The sequence below is a fragment of the Orbicella faveolata genome, unplaced genomic scaffold (genome assembly GCF_042242905.1).
Source record: "Orbicella faveolata isolate gen_17 unplaced genomic scaffold, um_ofav_v1 contig_12, whole genome shotgun sequence".
NCBI classification, from domain to species: Eukaryota; Metazoa; Cnidaria; class Anthozoa; order Scleractinia; family Merulinidae; genus Orbicella; species Orbicella faveolata.
The window spans coordinates 3,411,632-3,432,765 of record NW_028301539.1 but is presented as its reverse complement, the minus strand read 5'-3'; the positions used below and the strand labels follow the sequence as shown (position 1 = coordinate 3,432,765).

Here is a 21,134-nt window from a genome sequence, read left to right as displayed (position 1 = left end):
GCGCGGCCAGAGTGCGGAAGGCATTTGTATGGGAACGCTTGTGAGAGTGCAATATACATGTAGTTGAATTGATTCTCGACTTTTAGCGTTTTTGTTAAGTCATGAATGTCTCCCTGTCCGTTTTTAAAACATACTTAGTGTGCTTGAGTCTATGGCCGCGTTCTACATCTTCTGAGGGCAGAACTTTGAGCTCTTCACGTTGCCCTAAACATCAAGGGACCGATCCAAGTGATGTGAACGGAAGATTGAAGAAATTTGCCCACGAAGAGTAAGTGAACACAATCTTCTTTACGTTTCATTTAATTATCTTTTTCAGTGCGTAGGAATCCATGCAAGACTGCTTGTGCATTGCTGAAATGAAATGCTTCTTCTAATCGGTAATTTTCGCCAAAAGTTTTAAACTTTTTGGCAAATCACACAAGTGCGATAAGCAGGGCGTATCTAATCGATATTTTCGATACTCGATAGAAATCGAACGTAATCGATCGTAATCGATACTAATCAATCGATTAATATCGGAAATCGATAGAAATCGATCACTCGCATCTTTGTGATTATCGATTTTGATCGATTTCTGTAATTAGCTATCGATTGTATCGATTTGTTTGACAATGATCGAAAAGAAAATGGACGAAGATTCTCTTTCATAAAGTTCTCAGTTTTACGCTAGAATGAGTCACAACTCACTCGAACAAATACACAGTAGTCCAAACTGAACTGATAAACATTCCCTTTACACGGCTTTATTTAAGATTGACTATAGGATTTTTAATAAATTTTGAAACTGAAAAGGATTAAAACATAAACAACGCCTTCACAATAAGGGCCCGATTACATGGCGAATTTCAGCCCGGCTTCTGAAACAAATTCTCATGAAATCAAATTGGCGATTACATGGAGAAGGATTCAGCCCGGGCCGCAATTCAGCCTGGGCTGAAAATCCTAGCCCGGTTTGAAAAACCGGGATAGGCAATTCAGCCCGGGCAAATGGGCTAAAAAGTCTGAAAAAATCCCATGTGATCAAAACGGAATTTCAGCCCGGGCTGAAAAGCAGGAAATAAGATGGCGCCCGCTACGAAGTAGAAGCAATCTCAGTGGAGTAAAGCTGATAAAATAGAGAATCTCTCTAATTTTAAAGCTTAGTTGGAATATAAGAACATCGAGACTAGGTTAAACAACACGAGGCCGTCAGGGAGGCCATGAACTCGGCAAGCTTGAGGACATATTTTCTTTCTACGCAAGTATGTTTTTCTGGCTAAGAGACAGGTTTCGTTTCAGTTCCATCATCATTGTAGGGTGTTACTATCCCAAAAAGTTAAAAACTGAGCACCAACAAAAGGTCAAACTACGAGAGAAGCAATGCGCCTATTTTCACGATTCGTGTTCTCGGCGCCATTTTGATTCTCTGGAGCCTTTTTACACACAATTTCATATTTGGCACCGAGGCTAATATTTCAGCCCGGGCTGAAATTCGTTATGTAATCGCAACAAAATTTCAGCCCCCTAGCCGGGCTGAAATTCGCCATGTAATCAGGCCCTTAGAGTCATGCTTGTTGTTACGATATCTCGACTCCTCTTCTCGTTCTCTTCAATTCCGTTAGTGAGCCGTTCCACAATTGTGATCCTCTAAACCTTTTCGAGAATTTACCATAATACGTTCTTTTATAGTGTAGTTATTGGCAGATATAAAGATGTTGTTTGAACAAGAAAGGTTGTCGTTTTTGTGGTCGGTGGCTTACAAATCTAAACAAGCACTCCGTGCTATCCTCTGCATTCCGTAAGCCACCATGCATACCTGCCCATAAGCGATCGAAAATTACCCTTCTAAATTCTCGGAGAATGGACGACAGTTTGCCAATTTCTACAGTAGTGACTCCAGATATTCTCCCATACAACCGACTTAGCTTGGTTAATAGGATGTTTATTATATGGCAAAGAAAAAAAACTTTGATTCGTTTAATGTAACTGGTTTGCTGACATTTTGCTTGTGAACGGTGATGAGCTTAACTTAAACCTGCCGAAATTTGCTCATCTTCTTTTCTTTTTTTTTTTGGTCATCAGGCTTTTTGGCACTTCCATAAATGATTGAATAGAAAATAAAAGAAAATGGTGAACATTTTTGTATTTTAGTTTGCTACTTTTTCAATGCAAAATGAAACCGGTCTAGATACCGGTCTAGATGCCGGTCTAGATGGGAAAATCTATACCGCGGTCAATATCGATTTCAGCCAATCAAATTCGTACATTCAGTAGTTCCCCGTCCTTGTGAGACACAGCCATATAATAATCGCAAGTACAGCAAAGATCAAATACACAGTACACAGCACCATAGGACTGCTGGGCTGAAATCTGCTGAAATATTGCTTTAAACAGCTTTACAGCAGTGATCCTGGTGAAAAAAAAAATAAGAAAAGTAGCTACCTTTGGAGAAAGAAGTAACATCATCTTTATCAACAAAGCGGATTCGAAGGTAGGCTTGAAGGTAAATGTTACACAGTGTTACGATAAGATGAGATCATGTTTTTGATTTCCAATTTCCATCGATGTGACAAAAAATTTGTGATTATCGATTTCAATCGATTAAATTGACTAATCAATCGACAAATATCAAGTACTATCGAGTATTATCAATTAATCGATTACATTTTCGATGATCGATTTCTATCGATCAGATACGCCCTGCGATAAGTAATTGTAAGCTTAAGGGGGGTCGTCCTTAACTACCAAATATTGGTCATGAATTTGTTGCTAAGGAAGGTTCAGTCACAATAGACCACATTCGTATTCTCATTATTGGACTGGAACTGGCTTGCAACTGAGACTAATGAGGGGAGTCTTTTCAAATGCAAATACATGTACCATTTCTTTCATTTCTCTCTTTTCAACATGATGTCTCCAGGGCTGCATGAGCCTCCACTGCAAGCTAGTTCCAGTCCAGTACCGAGAATACGAATATATGGTCAAAGTGTGTTTCAACGTACATGCATTATGGTGCGACATTACTTCGGATAGCGGTACATTGGAAAAATCGATATTGGTCATTTACATGATTGATTTGCCTATATCTATAAAGTGAGTGGCAAATTGGCATGTTGTGAACTAGTCGATATTGGTCATTGACATATCGATTTGTTTACATCTGAGTGAGTGACAAATTTGCATAATTTTAACCCCTAATGATAGTCATTTCTACGTTTTACTTATCCTTGACTAACAATGATAATATTCTTCACTTGTCACTTTCAGCATGTATACCACACAAGATCAGGATTACAAATATATCATTAATATCTGTCAGAAAAACAGTGGAGACTCCAGAGCAGTTCAGCAACAGGGTTTTAAGTGGCCAGATAGGAGTAAATGGACTACAGTTGGACAATATGATGGAGCTCATGTTACTGGAGGAAGTAAGTACCGGTACCCATTGTCTAGCAATTAACACCATTTGTCGCAGGTGGAGGTTCGGACTGCCTAGGGAAAATGAACCCAACGTTCGCCAGTAACCAAGCCCCACGATATAAAACTTTGTAAAGAACCCCCTCCCTCAATAAGAAACTCCTTGAAAATTAATTTTCCTAACTACATGACTTGTACTTCTGAAAAAGTCCAGCAAATTGATTTACTGTCATAATCCTCTCCACAAACACTTACTTTCAAACTTGGTGGAAAAACATGTTATTTCTGTAACATTTAATAATACATAAATGTACTCTACAAAATTATTGGAATCTTTTCATTTTCATATTTATGCCCTGGAAAATCCTGGAATTCCATTACAATATCTCTACATGTACCCACAGTCTAGTCAAAATCCTGTTCTACCTCTTACATGGTTTTGTTCCCTAAATTTTTTGGACCAAGTACCCCGAGAATCAAGGATCAAGCCTCCCCCCCCCCCTAGATTTGTAAAATAATTGATGGTTAGAATTAATTCTGGTTCAATTACATGTACTGTATAATATTTTTTACAGCTAACTGGCTGATGATAAGATATTTTCATGGAGACAAGTACATTCATCACTGCTCTGGAGTAGAAAGAATGGCTACTGTATTGATAACTTGTGATCCTGGTGAACAAAGGGTAAGCTAGATTACTTGCGGGAAATTGCATGCGGTCACAGTGTAAAAGTTAAATGAGCATTTTGATTTCTTGTTCACTGGTCAATTTGTTTAGGATGTTAAAGGGACATCGTCGTGAACCAGGGTTTAAGCCAGATTTTGAAAAAAAAGGCCGATCCAAAAGATGCTATGTAGGGCCTGCTCAAATGAGCAATTTATAAGGCAACATATGAAAAACTAAACAATTTTCTTTACAAAATGGCCCATCCACTGGACGCCTGGACGCCCGGACGCCCATCTGACTAAAAGCCTGTTGTGAACCAAGTGTATGCATTCTGTATGTGCAAGATAACAGTTGAAAGTTTAAAATTCCAGGCCAGATTTTTCAAGTTTGATTTGAAAAATTCAAAATTGTGTCTACAAGTGGAAGAAGCATGTGTTAAAAAGGGAAAGTGTGATTAAGAAAAGGTGTTTTATTAGATGAGTAGTGCACAATATATCGTAAAGTTTGTTCAAAAGTAATGCGATCAAAATTTGTCAAAGGTTCTTTGCTCACAAATTTCTGTCAATATTTTGGTCAATAAAATTAATTTTCAGAGATGTCCGATGCCTTTGGAAATGAAAATTCATCAAAATTTTGCAGAAGGAAGTTAATTAATTTCATTGGAAATTTTATTTACAGAGGCTACTGGAGACTGTGTTGGCCAACATGTGTTTAACACAAAACTAGCCTGCTATATATACATGTACAGGCTAATTTTTTGTTAAAGAAGTTGTTACATTTTGAGTCAAAAGTTGTTACAATTCAGGTTAATGTTAAATAACTTAAGAAAGCAAATTTTAAAGTTTTTTGCATACATTTTTTACATCATTGTTATTCTAGACCCACACAATATTGGATTCCCTGATTCCTCACAACAGTGATTAAATACACAGAAAAAATATCTTGGTCTGTAATATAATTATAATGAATGGAGGAAATAATAAAACAAAACAGAACAATAAAGCAGTGTACTGGTTTATGTAGTTCTGTAACATGTCATATACTGTACCATTTACAGCAACACAATTTAAGATATTTTGAGATTTTTATTTAGTATATGAAGACCAATGTGCATGGCATTCAGTGGTTTCCTGTTTATTACGATCTGCAGAGTGATGTTTTGTGCAGTAATAATGTTCCATACAACTCAATGTTTTTATGCTTGTTTGTATCAGCTGTATCTTCACTGATTCCTTGCTGCACCTTTTATGTTCATAATTTGTAGGGTACAGTAAAAATTGTTGAGGAATACAGAAATAGATCCTCGTCATACCACCCACTTGAGTGTTACTATCTGTTTGTACTTAATCATGATGCTGCATGTTCAGTGGAGCCAAAGCATCTGAGCCCAAGCAGCCCAAGCAGCCCAAGCAGTATTTGTCTGATAATGTAAGTAACAAGCCGTGAATTGCCTTCAGCAATTAGCTCACTACAGAAACGCTGACTAACCCTTTTAAGTGTTGCCGTTCTAAAACTGGCGATGTTGCAGGAAAATTTGAGCAACTTGTTGGACTATCGTGCATGTTTGCTATTGTTTGACCAGGAGGTTCTTGTTAACAGAGATCATCATTTGCTCTTTTAACAACAATGCGCTTAAGAAATGCACCAATGAAAAAGCTTTTTACATTGTGGCCACTACGCCTAGGTTTTGGGATGTTGAACCCAGACCACTCAATCCAGAGTTGAACGCACTAACCATGAGGCCACTGCACCTCCTCAAGAGGCCTGTAATAACAGGCTACTAAAGAAAAACAAATACAGCGTATTGCTACAGGAGGAATAAAAGTGTGCAACATGTTGTGTAATGCACAGCATTGTTGCAATACATGCATGGTGGGTGTGTCTGGCCGGGACATTGACGAATACAATAGGCTGTCTGCTGGTGTACTGGTAAACATTAAGGTAAAATCATAATGTTAGGATTGTCGTCATTGGCTAGCTGTAGTGTATAGTTTTGGTCTTTTGTATCAGTTCTGTTGGTTCCTGTGTACTGGTCACAAGGACTGAGAACCATTGTTTATTTTGTGTTCCTTTAGTTGAGACTCACTGTAAATAATTATATACTCTTCAGTGAAACTGACACCTGTGTGCCCTTCTGTATATCTTTTCAGACTGATTGTCATGGGTTCAGTTTATTTCATGCTTGGCTTCTTGTACCAAAGATACGTTGTTGGTGCTAAAGGATTGGAGCAAATCCCTAACTGTTGTTACTGGACAAACTTTGGAAGTCTGCAAGCTGTAAGTCTTGTTTCAGATGTATTACACATTGCGTGAAGTTACACTCCATGTGAAATTATGCACTGTCAAATTAATTAGCACAGACCAAACTTAAGTTAATTTCAGCCAAGTAAAAAACACATGTTAATTTGGAAGTTAATAATTTAAACAATTCATTACAAGTTATATAAAAAGGCAAGTGTTGAATGCTACTTCTTTCTTGTTCTACAGGACGGATGCAACTGCGTGTGTCCATGTTCCGAGTCCCATCCAACGACAAACAAGGTGAGTGGGCACAGAATTATCAGATTCCAGCTAATGTACATTTGTACAGCTTCACAACACTTAATAAACTAAAGACAGAAGCATGAATATGATGACCTAATGTGGTTAGCTGTTAATGGGGTGGGGTGGGGTGGAGAGGTTGAAATGAAGTGCCCACTGGGACAACTGGGACTCAACTCAATAACTCAGTTTACCTTTTCTCGACTTGCTAAAACATACGTGTAAGTTTGCACCTGTATGGAATTAACATGGAATTACGCTAGCCACAAGAAATCTTTCTTAGCAAGGCATATGTTGACTCTGTTTGACAACAAAGAAAGACAAGTCATCTGGGAAAAATCTGTGTGTAACAAGGGTTTCATTAAGGGCTAGTCACTGGGCAAATTGACCGGCTGGTTTGACCACCTAGCAGAAAGTTTTCCTTACAGAAAAGTTCAGTTCTAATAGTTTTGCCCACCTGTGAAAACCAGTTGCCCTTCTGCTGAAAATGTTAATAAAACCCCTGGTGTAGAATTCTCTTGGATTTTTTTGCAGCTGTAATTGATATTCATATATATTATATTTATGTTTTTTTATTATCCATATTAGGCATGGACGATACATCAGTAAATGATGACCAAGATGACAAATCGCTGCCAATATTAATGTAAATTTTAAGCTCAAGATACATGACTGTAGTTTGTTTTTACATGTATAGTCATCAAAACTCTCAAAAATTCAAATCCCATGCATCAACACCCCACCCATCCAGGGGATTAGTCCCTGTTGTATGGCAGCATCTGGGGATCCTGTACATGTGACTTATTCTGCACTCCTTCTGAAATTGTAGACTATGAATTAACAAAATAATACCAAAATACAAACAACATTTTCTGTTCTTTTAAAAGCGTTTGTTTACACCTTGATGAAAAGGGCATAAGAAAATTCATAAATTTGGTTTTTCAGTATCTTTTTCTTTGTAAATCTCCTCAGACTTTTAAACTTTCAAACACCTAAAACTGAGGCTAATTTTGTCTTGCTATTATCATTTCTGATAGCATATTTTAAGTTGTCACTGAGTGTAATAATGTAATTTCTATCTAAAATTGCCAGATCAGTTCATGATATTTTTATTGGACAGATTCATGTGAGAGCAGTAAAGATTAATTGAAGGGGTGAGTGCAAAACCATGCTAAGTGACGATTTGGGTGAAAAAAAAAATTTTCGCGAAAGGGCTTGAATTTTTGCATGTGGTCTTCAATGTAATAGAAAAACGCGGCCCTGTATTTTTGTCGCTGGTTTTTGCTTCGTTTTCGAGTTATAACGTATGCAAAAATACTTGGCTTTTCCTAGCCATGTCTTTAGGAGTTTATTTGTTGAACAGCAAACAGGCAGACTGTTTATAGTGTATGAAGTCAAAATCAAATCTCACAGCATATACAGAGCGGAAATCTGGGAACAGATTGTTTACATCGGCTATTGTGACGTGAGCACAACACGTGAATCGATCGAGCGGCAAACGAAATACCATCGAACTAAAAAGAGATGTGCCGCATTAGAGCTCTGTCAACTAATATCTTAAGCATTGTGTTAAAGTACCTTGTGTGCCTGCCTGGTGGTTGAGAGGCATCATAAAGCCTCGATAAACCCGTAAGTCATCAGCACGTTTTAAAGAATCAAAATGTGTTCTGAAACTTCGAAGGTAGCTGATATACCGTAATCGTGTTATCGGCGTTCGAAGTCAGATCGAGCCAGGCAGCAAAGTCCAAGAGCAGTTCTTGCCCAAGAAAAATACCCTCTCGTGAGTTGTGGCCCATTTGCCAAGCGTTGCTAGTGTCAAAGTTTGGAAAGCGAGAACTGGTTTTTGAGTGATAAAATTTGTCTTGTATCGACCGCCATGTTTTCCCGCGCACGAGGTGTAAAGAGCCTTCCCGGCATGCATTGCGATCACGTTCTGCTCGCGTTTCTCGAACTGGTAACTAGATTGTTTCGGCTTTTTTCATTTAAAGATAATAATGGCCAACAAGTAGCGATCGATTGTAACATAGATCTGTGATCCAGGTTGCTTTGATTTTATTTCATATCGGCATGATTTGTAGTGTTTTGAACTTCTGGGATCAGCGGACATGCAGATGTATAGAGACCCGTACGTTGCGCAGAAGGGTTAATTTGTTAAACTGTTAGGCGGTGCGTGACATAAAGCTACGATCGCGTTTGTCGAAAAATATGTATTTATCTCGTGATTTTTAGCCATTTAAGACGTTGCTGTATTTGGAAAAGTGCTTATTTGATGTTTATCTGTTCAGTGCAGATAGTCATTGTCCCAGATAACCAAAGTAAGTTCCAGATGTTAACACTATTTTCCGGCCGCCATATTTTACCTATTTAAACCTGAAATCAACATTTTTGAGCTTATACGTTGCGTGAAATTAACATTTTGCTGTTTTCTAAGTGAAATCAACATCTTTGCCGTCACGCGTTACGTGAAATCAACATTTTTACCTATTTAGACCTGAAATCGACATTTTTGGGCTTATACGCTGCGTTAAATCAACATTTTTCTGTTTTCTAAGTGAAATCAACATCCTTGCCGTCAAGCGCTAACGTGAAATCAGCATTTTGACCTATTTAGACCTGAAATCAACATTTTTGAGCTTATACGCTGCGTGAAATTAACATTTTGCTGTTTTCTAAGTGAAATCAACATCCTTGCCGTCACGGGTTAACATGAAATCAACATTTAAACCTTTTTTGACCTGAAATCGACATTTTTGAGCTTATACGTTGCGTGAAATCAACATTTTTCTGTTTTCTAAGTGAAATCAACATCCTTGCCGTCAAGCGCTAACGTGAAATCAGCATTTTGACCTATTTAGACCTGAAATCAACATTTTTGAGCTTATACGTTGCGTGAAATCAACATTTTGCTGTTTTCTAAGTGAAATCAACAACCTTCCCGTCACGGGTTAACATGAAATCAGCATTTAAACCTTTTTTGACCTGAAATCGACATTTTTGAGCTTATACGTTGCGTGAAATCAACATTTTGCTGTTTTCTAAGTGAAATCAACAACCTTCCCATCACGGGTTAACATGAAATCAACATTTAAACCTTTTTTGACCTGAAATCGACATTTTTGAGCTTTTACGTTGCGTGAAATTGACATTTTGCTGCTCTCTAAGAGAAATCAACATCCTTGCCGTCGCGCGTTAACATGAGTCAACGTTTTAACCACTTTTGACCTGAAATCAATAAATTTGAGCTTATATAAGTTGCGTGAAATTGACATTTTGCTGGTTTCTAAGTAAAATCAAAGTCCTTGCGGTCGCGGCGGGCCGATCCTTTGTTATAATAAACCGAGGCGAGACTTCGACTTATAACAAAGGCTTGGCTTGGCTATTATAACAAAGGGTCGGCTCTGTTTATCATAACAAAGGCCCGGCTTCGTTTATTTGAAGACCTCGGCGGGAAAAGGGCGCTAGGTATTTTAATCAAAAGTGAACTTTGTCGAAAACGCTCCAAATTTTCCATACAGTTTTGTTTAGGTATGTTTAACAATGTCCCGTAGTTTTTCCGCTAAGCTTCGCTTCGTTTTCGAGATATTGCGTATGCAGAAAAACCACTCGGTTTTCCTAGCGGCGTCTTTATAAACGAAGCAAAAACCAGTGACAAAAATACAGGACCACGTTTTTCTATTACATTGAAGACCGCATGCAAAAATTCAAGCCCTTTCGCGAAAATTTTTTTTCCCACCCAAATCGTCACTTAGCATGGTTTTGCACTCACCCCTTCAATTATAAATTGCCTAGATTGGTGTACACCATGCCAATGGAAGAAATTTTAAACACTCACAGGAAACTGGCCGCTTCTTCGGAATAGGTATATTGTTTTTAGCCCACAGCTGTTTTTATGGTGCTACTCCTATCCCTCTTCATGATTTATTCAGTAAACGCGAGACAAGTTACATTCTCAAGCAAAAACTGTTTTAATATTCCATGCCCCAAGACCAATACACTAAAGAAGTCCATCGCCTATGTTGGGGCCAAACTTTGGAACAAGCTTGACAATGAAGTTTGAAATATAGACTCACCAGAAGTTTTTAAAAGAACAGTTAAGAAAATGCCATGTAAATTTAATAGTTTTTAGATATGGATCCAGCTTTTTGATCTTTTTATTGTTTTGTAGTTTTATATTTTAATCATATATTAGATCTCTTTTTTAAATACCTTTGAAATAGTCTGGCTTTTACATAGTTTTTTTTAATTTTTAGACACGACCACTTCAGTTTTGTTGCTTGTTTCATTTTTATCTTGTATAAACAAATGCTTTACCTATACTTTTACCTTAGGGACCGTTCATTTTTTATGAGGGAGGGGGCGCTGGTGGGATTTGGGAAGCACCATTTAAAAATCGCATGACCCCCCCTCAGCTTACCAATTTTTTCACATGCCCCCCCCCCTTATAGCGGTCATTTTTTGGGATGACCCCCTCCCCCCCCAAAAAAATGGAACAAACGATATTTAGATTTCAACTTTTTTGATATTTCTCTATTATCCCCCTACTTCACGTTATAGTGCTCACTATGACGATAATATTTACAATCCCTATACTACAGAGAGCTGTTTAAAAAACAAATCAAAAGAAAGAGAAGTCAATTTCGGATCTCCTAGTTATGGCTCGCCTGAGCGTGTGGCATTTGGCCTCTCATTGGTATCTTCCTCATCTGAATTGATGAATGCAAGAATGACGTCACTTGAGTCATCTTCTCCCCCAGAGTCAATGGCATCATTGTCATTCTCATCATTGTCACTTTCATCCGTTTCACTGCTGTCAGCACTTGCCCTGTTGTCATTTTGTGTCAATGTCCTGGCATTTCTCAGTGTTGGTTGGCCAGCTCTGAGAGGACTTTTCTGCTGCAAGCGTGAATGTCTTACAATTGCCTTTACTTTCTCACTCTTGCTACTTTTCAAATGCTGCTTCAGCCGGTGGTGGTTCAAGCACTTGTTTAGTTCTGGAACACGTAGCTTTTTAAGCTTGGTTAGATCTTCGCACAACTCAGTCCAAGGATAATCCTCATATGATTTATCTTTTGCGTCCCTACTTAACTTTGCCTTTTCTTCTGCTCTCTTTTTCCTTTTAAATTCCAGTACTTCAAGATGCTGAAGATAATCCACCACAAACTTTGATTTGACAATAAACTTATCTGCAAATAGATCAACGTACTCTGGGTCAGATAAAACCAGCCTGCCACTTCCATGCTCTTTCTTCGCTTGGACCCTTGGCTGTCAGTCATCTGGATCACGCCCTTCTTTTGGGGTCTTCTGGTAGGAGAGGTAGTGGTATTCCGGTAGGCAGGAATGGTCAGGAACTGGTTTAGGGTATCTTTCTATGGGTGGTCCAGTCCATTCACAACAAAAAGAAAAAATTTCTCCTTCCTTTTCTTGACAGGACAACTTTAGAAACTCCCTGTCGTTCTCCCCCTCCTCATAGTGCTCATTCATAAACTTCTCAATCTTACGGAAGTAACAGTGGCCTGGAACAGAGTCTTTCCTTGCTCCTGCATTGTGATACTGAACCAAGTACGAAGTGTTGTGAAAAAACTGGAAATCTGTTGATGTGTTGTGTGAAACACATTGTTACATTTAATTTACAGATGTCTTTATTTGGAAGGTTTTTACCTCTACTCTAGTGATAGGCATGTATAAATGTTGCCCTTTGCAGGTAAAACAAAAAGCTACACAGTATGAGTGTTCTCAAATCTTGCAAATAGTGGATTACTTTTTATAAATTTTAGCATACTTGTTGCGGTTTAAATTTATCTATGGTTTAAAAATTTCTTAATTTTCAATGTCTCAAGTTCATTGTCATAATTCAGAACAAAGAGAAATGAAAATCCAATTGGTTTGAAAATTTTAGCCAAAACTAAATTTAAACCACCACATACCCATGAAGGGCTTTTCCAATCGGGAAAAGAGCGCATTACTACATGAGAATCATGAAAGAGGCTCATTCCAAAATGCGCAATAATGGCGAAAGTGACGAGTCGTGTAAGAAAAGGTTTACAGCTGAACGATCCAGGCAGTTTGACATCTTACAAGCAAAAGCAGCAATCTTTCTAAGTGCGGGTGGCTGTTCAGAAAGGGCGAGTGAGTTTTCCATGCCAGGGTACCAAATGAAGCCCAGTGATGGAAGAAAACTGAACTTCTCCATCAAAGAGCACAGAGCAATGGTGGAAAAGTTGAATGTCATATTGAAAGATGTAAAGGAACACGATTCCACATTCTTTCAGTCCAATGGGCTTGCTTTAAAGCAGGGCGAAGAATTTGCCCTCAGTTTTAATGTAAAACAGATCAAATGTATAGAAGCTAAGTTGACGAAGGTCACGCAGGACATGGAAGCACTAGAAAATAAGAAGAGCAATTATAACAGCATATTCAAGGGCATACTCAAACAGCACATCAAGAAAAGGAGAAGGAAAAAAGAAAACCGCAGAAAGTCAAATGAAAGAAAGAGGAAGCGTACTGAAAACAACGTCCAACGAGTTTATGGAATCTGTGTTGGAAACCCGCTAGGAAATGATTTTCCACAATGCCTTGTGTACCCTCCTAGAACGTCCGTCCCGGAAGAGTGTATTAAAGTTGAGGATGTTGCCACGTCGTTATTTAGAGGAGATGGGCCATACATCGCACAGCTCTTGGAAGGAAATTATTTCACCAATGCTGCAAGAAGCAGAATCACCACCAACCTTGAGCAGGAAGTCAGAGATTATGTTTACACCTTCATGTACCCTGAAGAGTACACTCTGACGGAAAGCATTGCTGCTTCTTGCAGCATTGGTGAAAGAGACTCCCATAGCAGCACAAGCGGCGACGAAGAACTCGACGACAGCGAAGATGAAAATGAGTGCCAGTGAAAGTTGCATTCGAAAATAACAGTGTTAAATACTTCTTTTCAGTAGCTACAAATGCTTTTTGTCGCCAAACGTTTTTTTAAAGCAGAAGGAAAGTTTGTAATAAATTTGTATCCTGCCTTCTATATTTATTCTATAGCAGTTTTTTTTTTTGATATTCAAACATTATTCCATTTTAAAGTTTTACTAAAATATTTCACATGACCCCCCCTTTTTCCCTTATTTTTTTGGGATGGCCCCCCCTCGAAAGCCGTTTTTTTGCATGCCCCCCCCCCCAAATCCCACCAGCCCCCCCCTACCTTATAAAAAATGAACGGTCCCTTACATGATAAATAAATGTGTCGCCATATTTACAATGCGATCGCTGTACAGTACTGCAACCCTCGCAAGAAGCCAGTCGTTTCTTGAAAAAGAAGACCACGCGAGAAATGAGCCAAGTTCTGTAACAAAGTCGTGTTATTCCCAGATGCACAGGACGGGATTTGAACCATCAAAAGAGAGGTTTTTGATTGACTCAGCTAGTTTTGTTCTTATTCCACACAGGAGTTTTCTAAAGAAAAAGGTCGCTTTGTAATAAATTTGTTGTGGAGTTTATTTCACATACAGAAGTTAAGTTTAGCTAGCAAAATTAAAAAATTGTTCCATTTTGTAACCAGACCCCATCCAATCCTCACAGCTTGGGCCGGTCTTTATAATTAACTAAAAGATGTTTTTACCTGGGTGTTTTGTCTGCATGAGAATAGATCTCATCCTGATCCACATGATAGAAGTCACTCACAATTCTTACTTGCCTTGCCACAAGTCGACCTTTGCTTAATCCTTCGCTTATTCATCGTAGCAGTCTTTGATTGGTAAAGTTGCGAGCACGAGCGATGTAAGTCAGAAAAGGTCGACTTGTTTCCCTCGCAGGGATGTGAATCAGAGCTTAAATTTTTGGCGCGGAAAACATGATTGACATATCTCTTCATTTTTTCTTCCAGTGGCGAAACCAACAGACCAGGGAAGAATTATTGGAAAGGACTGTTAGAAACTCTAAATTCTTACACTGGACATCTGTACATTTAGTCCCATTACTAGTTACTAGGTTAGAGTGTTCTTAAATTTAAATTAGATTTTGTTATTGTAAATATAGATATTTGTTAAATGTGGCATAAAACAGTTTCCATCACTTACATTTTGATGGGCTGTTTATAACCACTCCTTATCACTTGATGCTACAATCATGGTATCAAAAAATTGCCCAATCATTAGTGAGCATGTTGTTATCATTTTCGTGATGCAATAGGTTACCATAGCAACAGTATGACCCACTAAAACACCCTTAATTACAGCTTTATGGGCTTATAATTCAAAAACGGCACAATGAAATTTTTTTATATTATCAAATTTTAATAAGCATGATAAGACGCAACTATTGGCAAAGTGAAAAAAATTTTGTACGGAAGGGTTCAGAGCCACTTCAAAACGTTAAGGTGACTCTCTTAAAGGTTTTTTGTCAGTGATTTTTCAAACTAAAAATGCATATTTTATACATGTATTGAATTTACACTGCCCTTGTAAACTGCAGTCATCACTCCTGGGCTTCAAGGGCAGTTGTTTGGTAGAATAAGGTTTGTTTTTCTCTGAGTTGTATTGTTTTATAAATAAGTCAATAAAAGAGAACACTCAGATATATTAACTGGTGAAGTACTTTATTTTAATGGCCTGTATCCATCCCACACAGTATTTTGTGCTGAGGTACATGCGCAGTTTTCACCTCTCGACATAACTTGGGACAAGCTTGCTACTGAAGCGTTTGAACTGTGTTCAGATCAGTGAAAAGTTAATAATTATATGATTGTGTTTTTCACATGACCCCGTGTATGTGTTCCTATCCAACGAAATTTCCCTCCTTTTGGAAGTGAATTAATCTTTTCTCAACATTAGTTTTTTAGTATACATTCGAAGTTGTGTTTGATACTGACTCTACTAAAATGTTAATGTTTTAAAACGTTTTAAGACTGTAATTTCAGTTGGCTTTTTAAACTGATAAAGACCGAAGTTGTTTGGTCGCAGCATCTCTGTATGAGTAGCTATAAAATTAATTAAGTTGATTTCACGTTTTAGTAGAACCAGTGTCAAATGCAACTATGAATTATTTTATACTACTGATGTCCATTCCTGACTGCAATTTTTGAATTTTTCGTTTAAATTATTTTTTCAGTCCCTTTTTTGACTTTTTTCTTTTTTTTTCTCAGAAGTGATTCAGTTAGATGGTGACTACATTACTGGGTTTAAGTGATGACACTATTAACAAAGATGCCCTGAAACATGTCATTCATACATGTAGAACCTGCAATTGTTTTTATTTTGTTAGAATAACGTGAACAATGTACAAAGTGTAATTTACAATTTCCCAAAACCATAGCATTACCTTTTTTTACACTGAAATTGGTCATTGACCAAGGAAAAATTGCCCTTGCTGAATGCCAACAATAATCCCTTAACGTAGGAGGGGTGGAGGGGGGGGGGGGGGGGGGGCTGTGTGCATTAACTTTTCAAAGTTTGTAACTTTTTTACTACTCAAAAAGTGACAGCTACCAAACTTTTCTGCTTCTTCTGACATTTATCTGGGACAACTTCACACGCCATGCATTGTACTCCTTGTATGGCCCATTTATAGTTCAGGAAGTTAGATTTCAGTCACTCTTTGTGGATGAAGTAACCTGCATTTTTTATCATTTCTTTTTTTCATTAGTGTCATCACCCACTAGGTGTCCTCCAGCCTTCTTGATGCATTTTCCTGCAAACCCAAATACCTGTTGACATCAAACAAAATGGCAAAATGTTTTGTTAAATTGAAAAAGAATGTGGTTAGTGCACTAATGGTTAGTGCACTCGTCTCCGGACAGAGCGGTGCAGTCCGGGTTTGAGCCATGGCCAGGGTCATTGTTTTGTGTTATTGAGCAAGACACTTTACTCTCGCAGTGCCTCTCTCAACCCAGGTGTATGAATGGGTATCGGCGACCTTACTGTTAGGGGTAACCCTGCGATGGACTAGCATCCAATCCAGGGGGGAGTAGAAATACTCAGTCACTTCATGCTGTAGATACTGGGATAAGCTCTGGCCATGCTTTTAGCCAGATTGGTGTCCAGGCATCCTGTAGATGGCAATTGCTCATTTGAGCAGGCCCTATAATACATTATGGATGGTCACTTTTCAAATTCTGGCTCCCACGTCTGATGGGCCACTTGGCTTGTATGCAGACTTTACCTTTTTTTTTACTATTCACTACAATGTAAATTAATGTGATTAATAAGTGTTCATTTGAGAACAATTACAACTTACGTACCTGGCTAACTTTATCAAGTGGATGACAGTATGACACTAGTCTTGCTGTTGTCTCGTAGCACTTTGAACACATGCCATAAAATCCATTCCAGACATCTAGTACAAGAAAAAAAAAACGTTTTCTTAACTACAGTAACTAGTAATCATTAAATAATAATAATTAACTTATTAGGAAGGAATGATGATTATCATTCCTTTCTGAAGTAATCATTGTAGTTATGAATGCAAATTACATAAGAAAAAAAACAAAAAAAACAATGGGCTTGAATGTAATTGATTGAAACCCAAGACCATGGACCAGAGATTTTTATCATATTGGTGCAGTGCTCTGCAAACTAAGCTAATCAAAACAAATGAAAACTTTGAGAATCAATAAGAAATGGTTGTACAGTCGAACCTCCACTAACAGCCACCTCTCTACAATGGCCTTTTTGCTCTGTCCCCAACTAGGCGGCAGTTGTGGACAGGTTCAACCATAGATGGTGAGGATATATTAGCAAACGCATGTATTTGAAGTAGAAGAAAAATATTTGCTACATGAAAGATCATTGCCGTGATGATTAAAACCAGCCGATCAGATCTCGGGAAAATTTGAGGCTGCCAAGAAGTTGGAATTCTTGGTGCTGATCAAAAACAATGTAGCTTCAAAGAAGCTCAGACATTGAAATGGTCAAAGAATCAATCTCCGTGTAGATTCTTACACTCCCTCAAATTCCCTGAACTGACTACATTGTTGTTTCATACATATACCTGTAAGCTTGACTCCCTCGGCTTTGTAATGTTCGACATTTTTCTCCAAGTTTGTTTTCTTCATCATCATAACGTCCATCACTCTTCTAGTCAAAGAAGGCTCTTGTTCTTCTGCAGAATTTCCACTGTCCTCATCATTCTTTTGGAGTCTGACAAATCAGATCAATTAAAACTCAGTTTTGGAAGTATGCCATTACTACAAGACTAGTTCAAGATTCCAATCACTCCAATATAAAGAGCAAAAAACAATTAATATCATGAATGGTACCTTGATATATTCTGTCTGAGTCATTAACTGTTTTGAAACAATGTAATTAGCTGCAGTTATTTTAGATTCACATTACAATGAATAAAATAAGAATGCACAAGACGGATTCTGCTAAAGCTCTGTTTAAAACAGACAAAATTATTTGTGGATGATCTGTTTTGCAGATTCTTTTATTTTAGTATGCATGAGGAATGTTTAATAAGACAGCCTCCATTTCTAATTCCTGAAAGTTTGGGTTAGGCTGTGTAGATTATGAGAAGATGTTATTAAAAATTCTAGTGCACAGTGTTCTCTTATGTATGTGTTCATTCATTTTAGTTCGATTTATCAAGGTTTGTTTTGCTCAAGTGTCGCATATAATGATAAAAAGCAAACAGTAACTAGAGAAAGAAAAAATATCTTGGAACAGTTTACAAAAGAGTCATCATTTAACATCAGTCTCTTTTACTCCATCAAAACTGTAGTGAGCCACATTAGTTAAGGTGATGAATTGTTACTATAGCTTCTTTGTGTTTGAATTCAACACGTCTCCAAAATTATTACTACAAAGCCTGATCCTTACTTGTCATCTTCATCCCTTTCAATTCTGATGTGTGTGTGATCATGAGCTTTTGGAGGAGGTACTGTAATCTCTGAAATGGAAATTTACAAACAGCCATGACACAAATTTGTTTGATGCATGCCATTCCTTCAAACGAACATCACTGCTCACAGATATACCTCTTACTAACTGAGTTCGAGGTCTGTACTGTAAGTCACGGACCGAGTTTTTTCCCCATCGATTTATGGCCCAAGCACGAAGGGCGTGGGCCATAAATCCAAGGGGGGAAAATGAGGATTCGTAACTTACAGTACAGACCGAGAGGACGAGGTTAGTAAGACATTTATTAAATCTCTATGTGCCTGACGGGTTCGGGAACGATTTCTATTCACACGGAATGGCTTCAAATTTCTGACACACCTCAAAAGCAAAACGAGTCAATTTGAAATTGTTTTTAAGTTGTTAGCCACGTTAATACAGAATTTAGAGAACGAGGAAGTTTTAAACTTTTACTTGCTATAAAAGTTAAGAACACTTGGCGATAAATCACCGAACACTTTGACAACAAAAACAACTTTAAATTTTAGTGCGCCATGTACAAGAGAATATGGCCTGCTAAATTGACCAATCACAATGCGCGTACCAACTGAGAGATACGTTGTATAACAAAATACAATACAGGACTACAAACATTCTCTCTTCTCTGGCCAAATCTTGAACTCAAAAATCCTTCTGTAAAGCCAACTTTCCAACTGATATGAAAACAAAATAGCTTTGGAGAAACTTACTCCACAGGTGGTACTACAAGCATGAAAAGGAGATGGTACCTGGGGCTGGTGTGAATGGATCTGTGATTAATTTTGCATCCAAAAGCCCCATAACTCTATGACTAACATTAACCATCTTTGCCAGCTGTAATCTCTGGGTAGCCTGCAAACACAGATGAATTTTCAACCTGGCTTTGTTTCATGCTGCGGCATGAAACAAAAGCCGGAAACCCATCTGTTTTTGCAGGCTAGTCTCTGGGATACAGACCGAATCTCTCATTTCCCATATAGATAACCAAAATAATGTCCCAAATTTAAAGGAAACTGCTTTTGAGTACATTTTTCATTCTTCTTTTGGTCGATTTTTTTGTTTTGTGTTTCAAAGGGAAATTTTTGTATGTTTGATGCATTTTTGTGGTTGAATCAGTAGAGCTCTTCTTTTAACAGCTTTTTCTGGGGGAGGGAGGGTCAAGTAGGTAATCTGCAAGATTTCGGATTTTAGGTTATTATATGACGCACTGTAGTTGAAATTTGTTTCAATTTCATTTTGAAATGTTTCAAAGTGGTTTGATTTGCATTCTCTTAAAGTTGTGTCATTCATGATCATACAAATCTGAAACTACTGGCCTACAAAATTTCAAACCAGGGCAATCTTAAGCTTACATTGAAAGTGCGAAAGGCTACATTAATTTCATTTATAGCAGAGCTCTGGCGGCCCAAAGGGCCGCCAAGCGGAGCCCCATACTCATATAGGAGAGAAAAGGAAACCCATGAGTTGATTTTCTCATGGTCATCATTGCTAGCGGTATTGCTCGTGGGCGCGTATGCACGACGGCGACGACGACGGAGTCGCGCAACATGGCCGCCATACTCCAAATAATAGGTTCACAGAGACACGCAGTCTTGGTTTACCGTTTACTTCTTTGATATTGGACATCCATGTTATGATCAATTGACACTTGTCAAAACAAGGTATCCGCTGACCATATCGCGGGCTCAAGTTTACAGCTTATTGAGGTCACGTGTTTTTTGAAGTTGACCGCTGACCAAGTGCTGGTTTTCGATTGGATCGCAGGCTCATCTCAGGTTAACTTGTTGAAAACAGGGCAGGATTGTTCGGAAGCCGGTTAATGCTAACCAAGGATTAAAAGTTAACCGAATTATAACTTTTTTTTCTATACAAATGTTTTTTGGCTGCTTTGTTTTGTGTATATAGTGATTATTAAAACTCAAAACAGAAGGCCAAACAATATACAGAAAACCGCGCCGCAAAGCTACAAAACTGAAATCAAAATTCTACCTTCTCCAGGGTTATTTGACTCTGAACAACGCGGCCCAGGAGCTACGCTTTTAGGCTGGCCTAAATCTATATATTATAAGCTAAGTCCAAGTCCTACCTGTTTCACGAACTACAATCTGAAGTCCTCTTGTCTTACTGAGCTTCACTTTTCGAAGGTCTGTATGCTTGAATGTTAGGAAGATAAAGCTCTGTTAGTGTGTTAGATCAACTAGTTTGATTACTTGCACCATCACAGGAACCACTCAGAGATTTGAAAACAACTTTCTGACTTCACTTTTAGTCACTTACTTTGTTGATTACGACAAAACTTATACCATTACAGATCTTGTCTGGTTCAGCCTCTGTAACTTGACGGCCCTTCGTACTTCTCGACCAAACACCAATGCACGTTTCTTTCCAATCTGGTGTTCCTTCGCGACTGGAATCAGGTGTCCTTGGGTTTTCAGGTTCTGTGCGATTTCCGTCGTCGTCACCGCCATCTTTTTCCATCCTGTTTGAGTCACTAGTGGCCAGTTTCTCTCTGATAAAGTAAATGCGAACTCCTGGAAACTAAGAGCCCTGTCCTCCGGCGGAGCGTGACGGATTCAAACGACGCTAGGAAACAGGTATAGTACTCTGTGATACAATGAATTGCTTTTCAGCATTCCAGTGAAATAAAATTGTTATTTTAAAATTGGAACAGC

The 21,134-nt window shown here is 38.2% G+C and overlaps 2 protein-coding genes across 3 annotated transcripts; one reads left to right on the top strand and one right to left on the bottom strand.

Annotated features, from left to right (window-relative positions):
* Positions 1 to 15,168, top strand: LOC110063615 (cation-dependent mannose-6-phosphate receptor-like). Of its 2 annotated transcripts, XM_020770605.2 has the most exons (8): positions 2 to 268; positions 3,247 to 3,407; positions 3,972 to 4,081; positions 5,328 to 5,491; positions 6,214 to 6,340; positions 6,551 to 6,604; positions 7,193 to 7,250; positions 14,475 to 15,168. In XM_020770605.2, exons 1-7 carry the CDS (start codon positions 102 to 104, stop codon positions 7,211 to 7,213), a joined length of 804 nt encoding a protein of 267 aa, XP_020626264.2. In that variant the 5' UTR covers positions 2 to 101; the 3' UTR covers positions 7,214 to 7,250; positions 14,475 to 15,168. The 2 variants fall into 2 exon arrangements, with proteins under 2 accessions (XP_089138212.1, XP_020626264.2); XM_089282086.1 differs by lacking the exons at positions 7,193 to 7,250; positions 14,475 to 15,168 and having other exon boundaries at positions 1 to 268; positions 6,551 to 7,172.
* Positions 15,169 to 15,820: 652 nt separating this feature from the next.
* On the bottom strand, positions 15,821 to 20,982 carry LOC110063762 (uncharacterized). Its single transcript, XM_089282087.1, has 6 exons — positions 20,740 to 20,982; positions 20,549 to 20,615; positions 18,406 to 18,475; positions 17,576 to 17,724; positions 16,827 to 16,921; positions 15,821 to 16,292 (listed from the first exon to the last, which is right to left on the bottom strand). The coding sequence occupies exons 1-6, from the start codon at positions 20,938 to 20,940 to the stop codon at positions 16,212 to 16,214; spliced, it is 663 nt and encodes a 220-aa protein (XP_089138213.1). The 5' UTR covers positions 20,941 to 20,982; the 3' UTR covers positions 15,821 to 16,211.
* Positions 20,983 to 21,134: the final 152 nt, after the last annotated feature.

Excerpts from the sequence above, each read along its gene's own strand:
- LOC110063615 (XM_089282086.1), top strand. The coding sequence starts at position 102 with ATGAATGTCTCCCTGTCCGTTTTTAAAACATACTTAGTGTGCTTGAGT. Across the intron at positions 269-3,246 it reads AAGAAATTTGCCCACGAAGA|CATGTATACCACACAAGATC; the intron begins GTAAGTGAACAC and ends TGTCACTTTCAG. Across the intron at positions 6,341-6,550 it reads ACTTTGGAAGTCTGCAAGCT|GACGGATGCAACTGCGTGTG; the intron begins GTAAGTCTTGTT and ends CTTGTTCTACAG.
- LOC110063762 (XM_089282087.1), bottom strand. The coding sequence starts at position 20,940 with ATGGAAAAAGATGGCGGTGACGACGACGGAAATCGCACAGAACCTGAA. Across the intron at positions 17,725-18,405 it reads GAAAGGGATGAAGATGACAA|ACTCCAAAAGAATGATGAGG; the intron begins GTAAGGATCAGG and ends CTGATTTGTCAG. Across the intron at positions 16,293-16,826 it reads CACTTGATAAAGTTAGCCAG|GTATTTGGGTTTGCAGGAAA; the intron begins GTACGTAAGTTG and ends TGATGTCAACAG.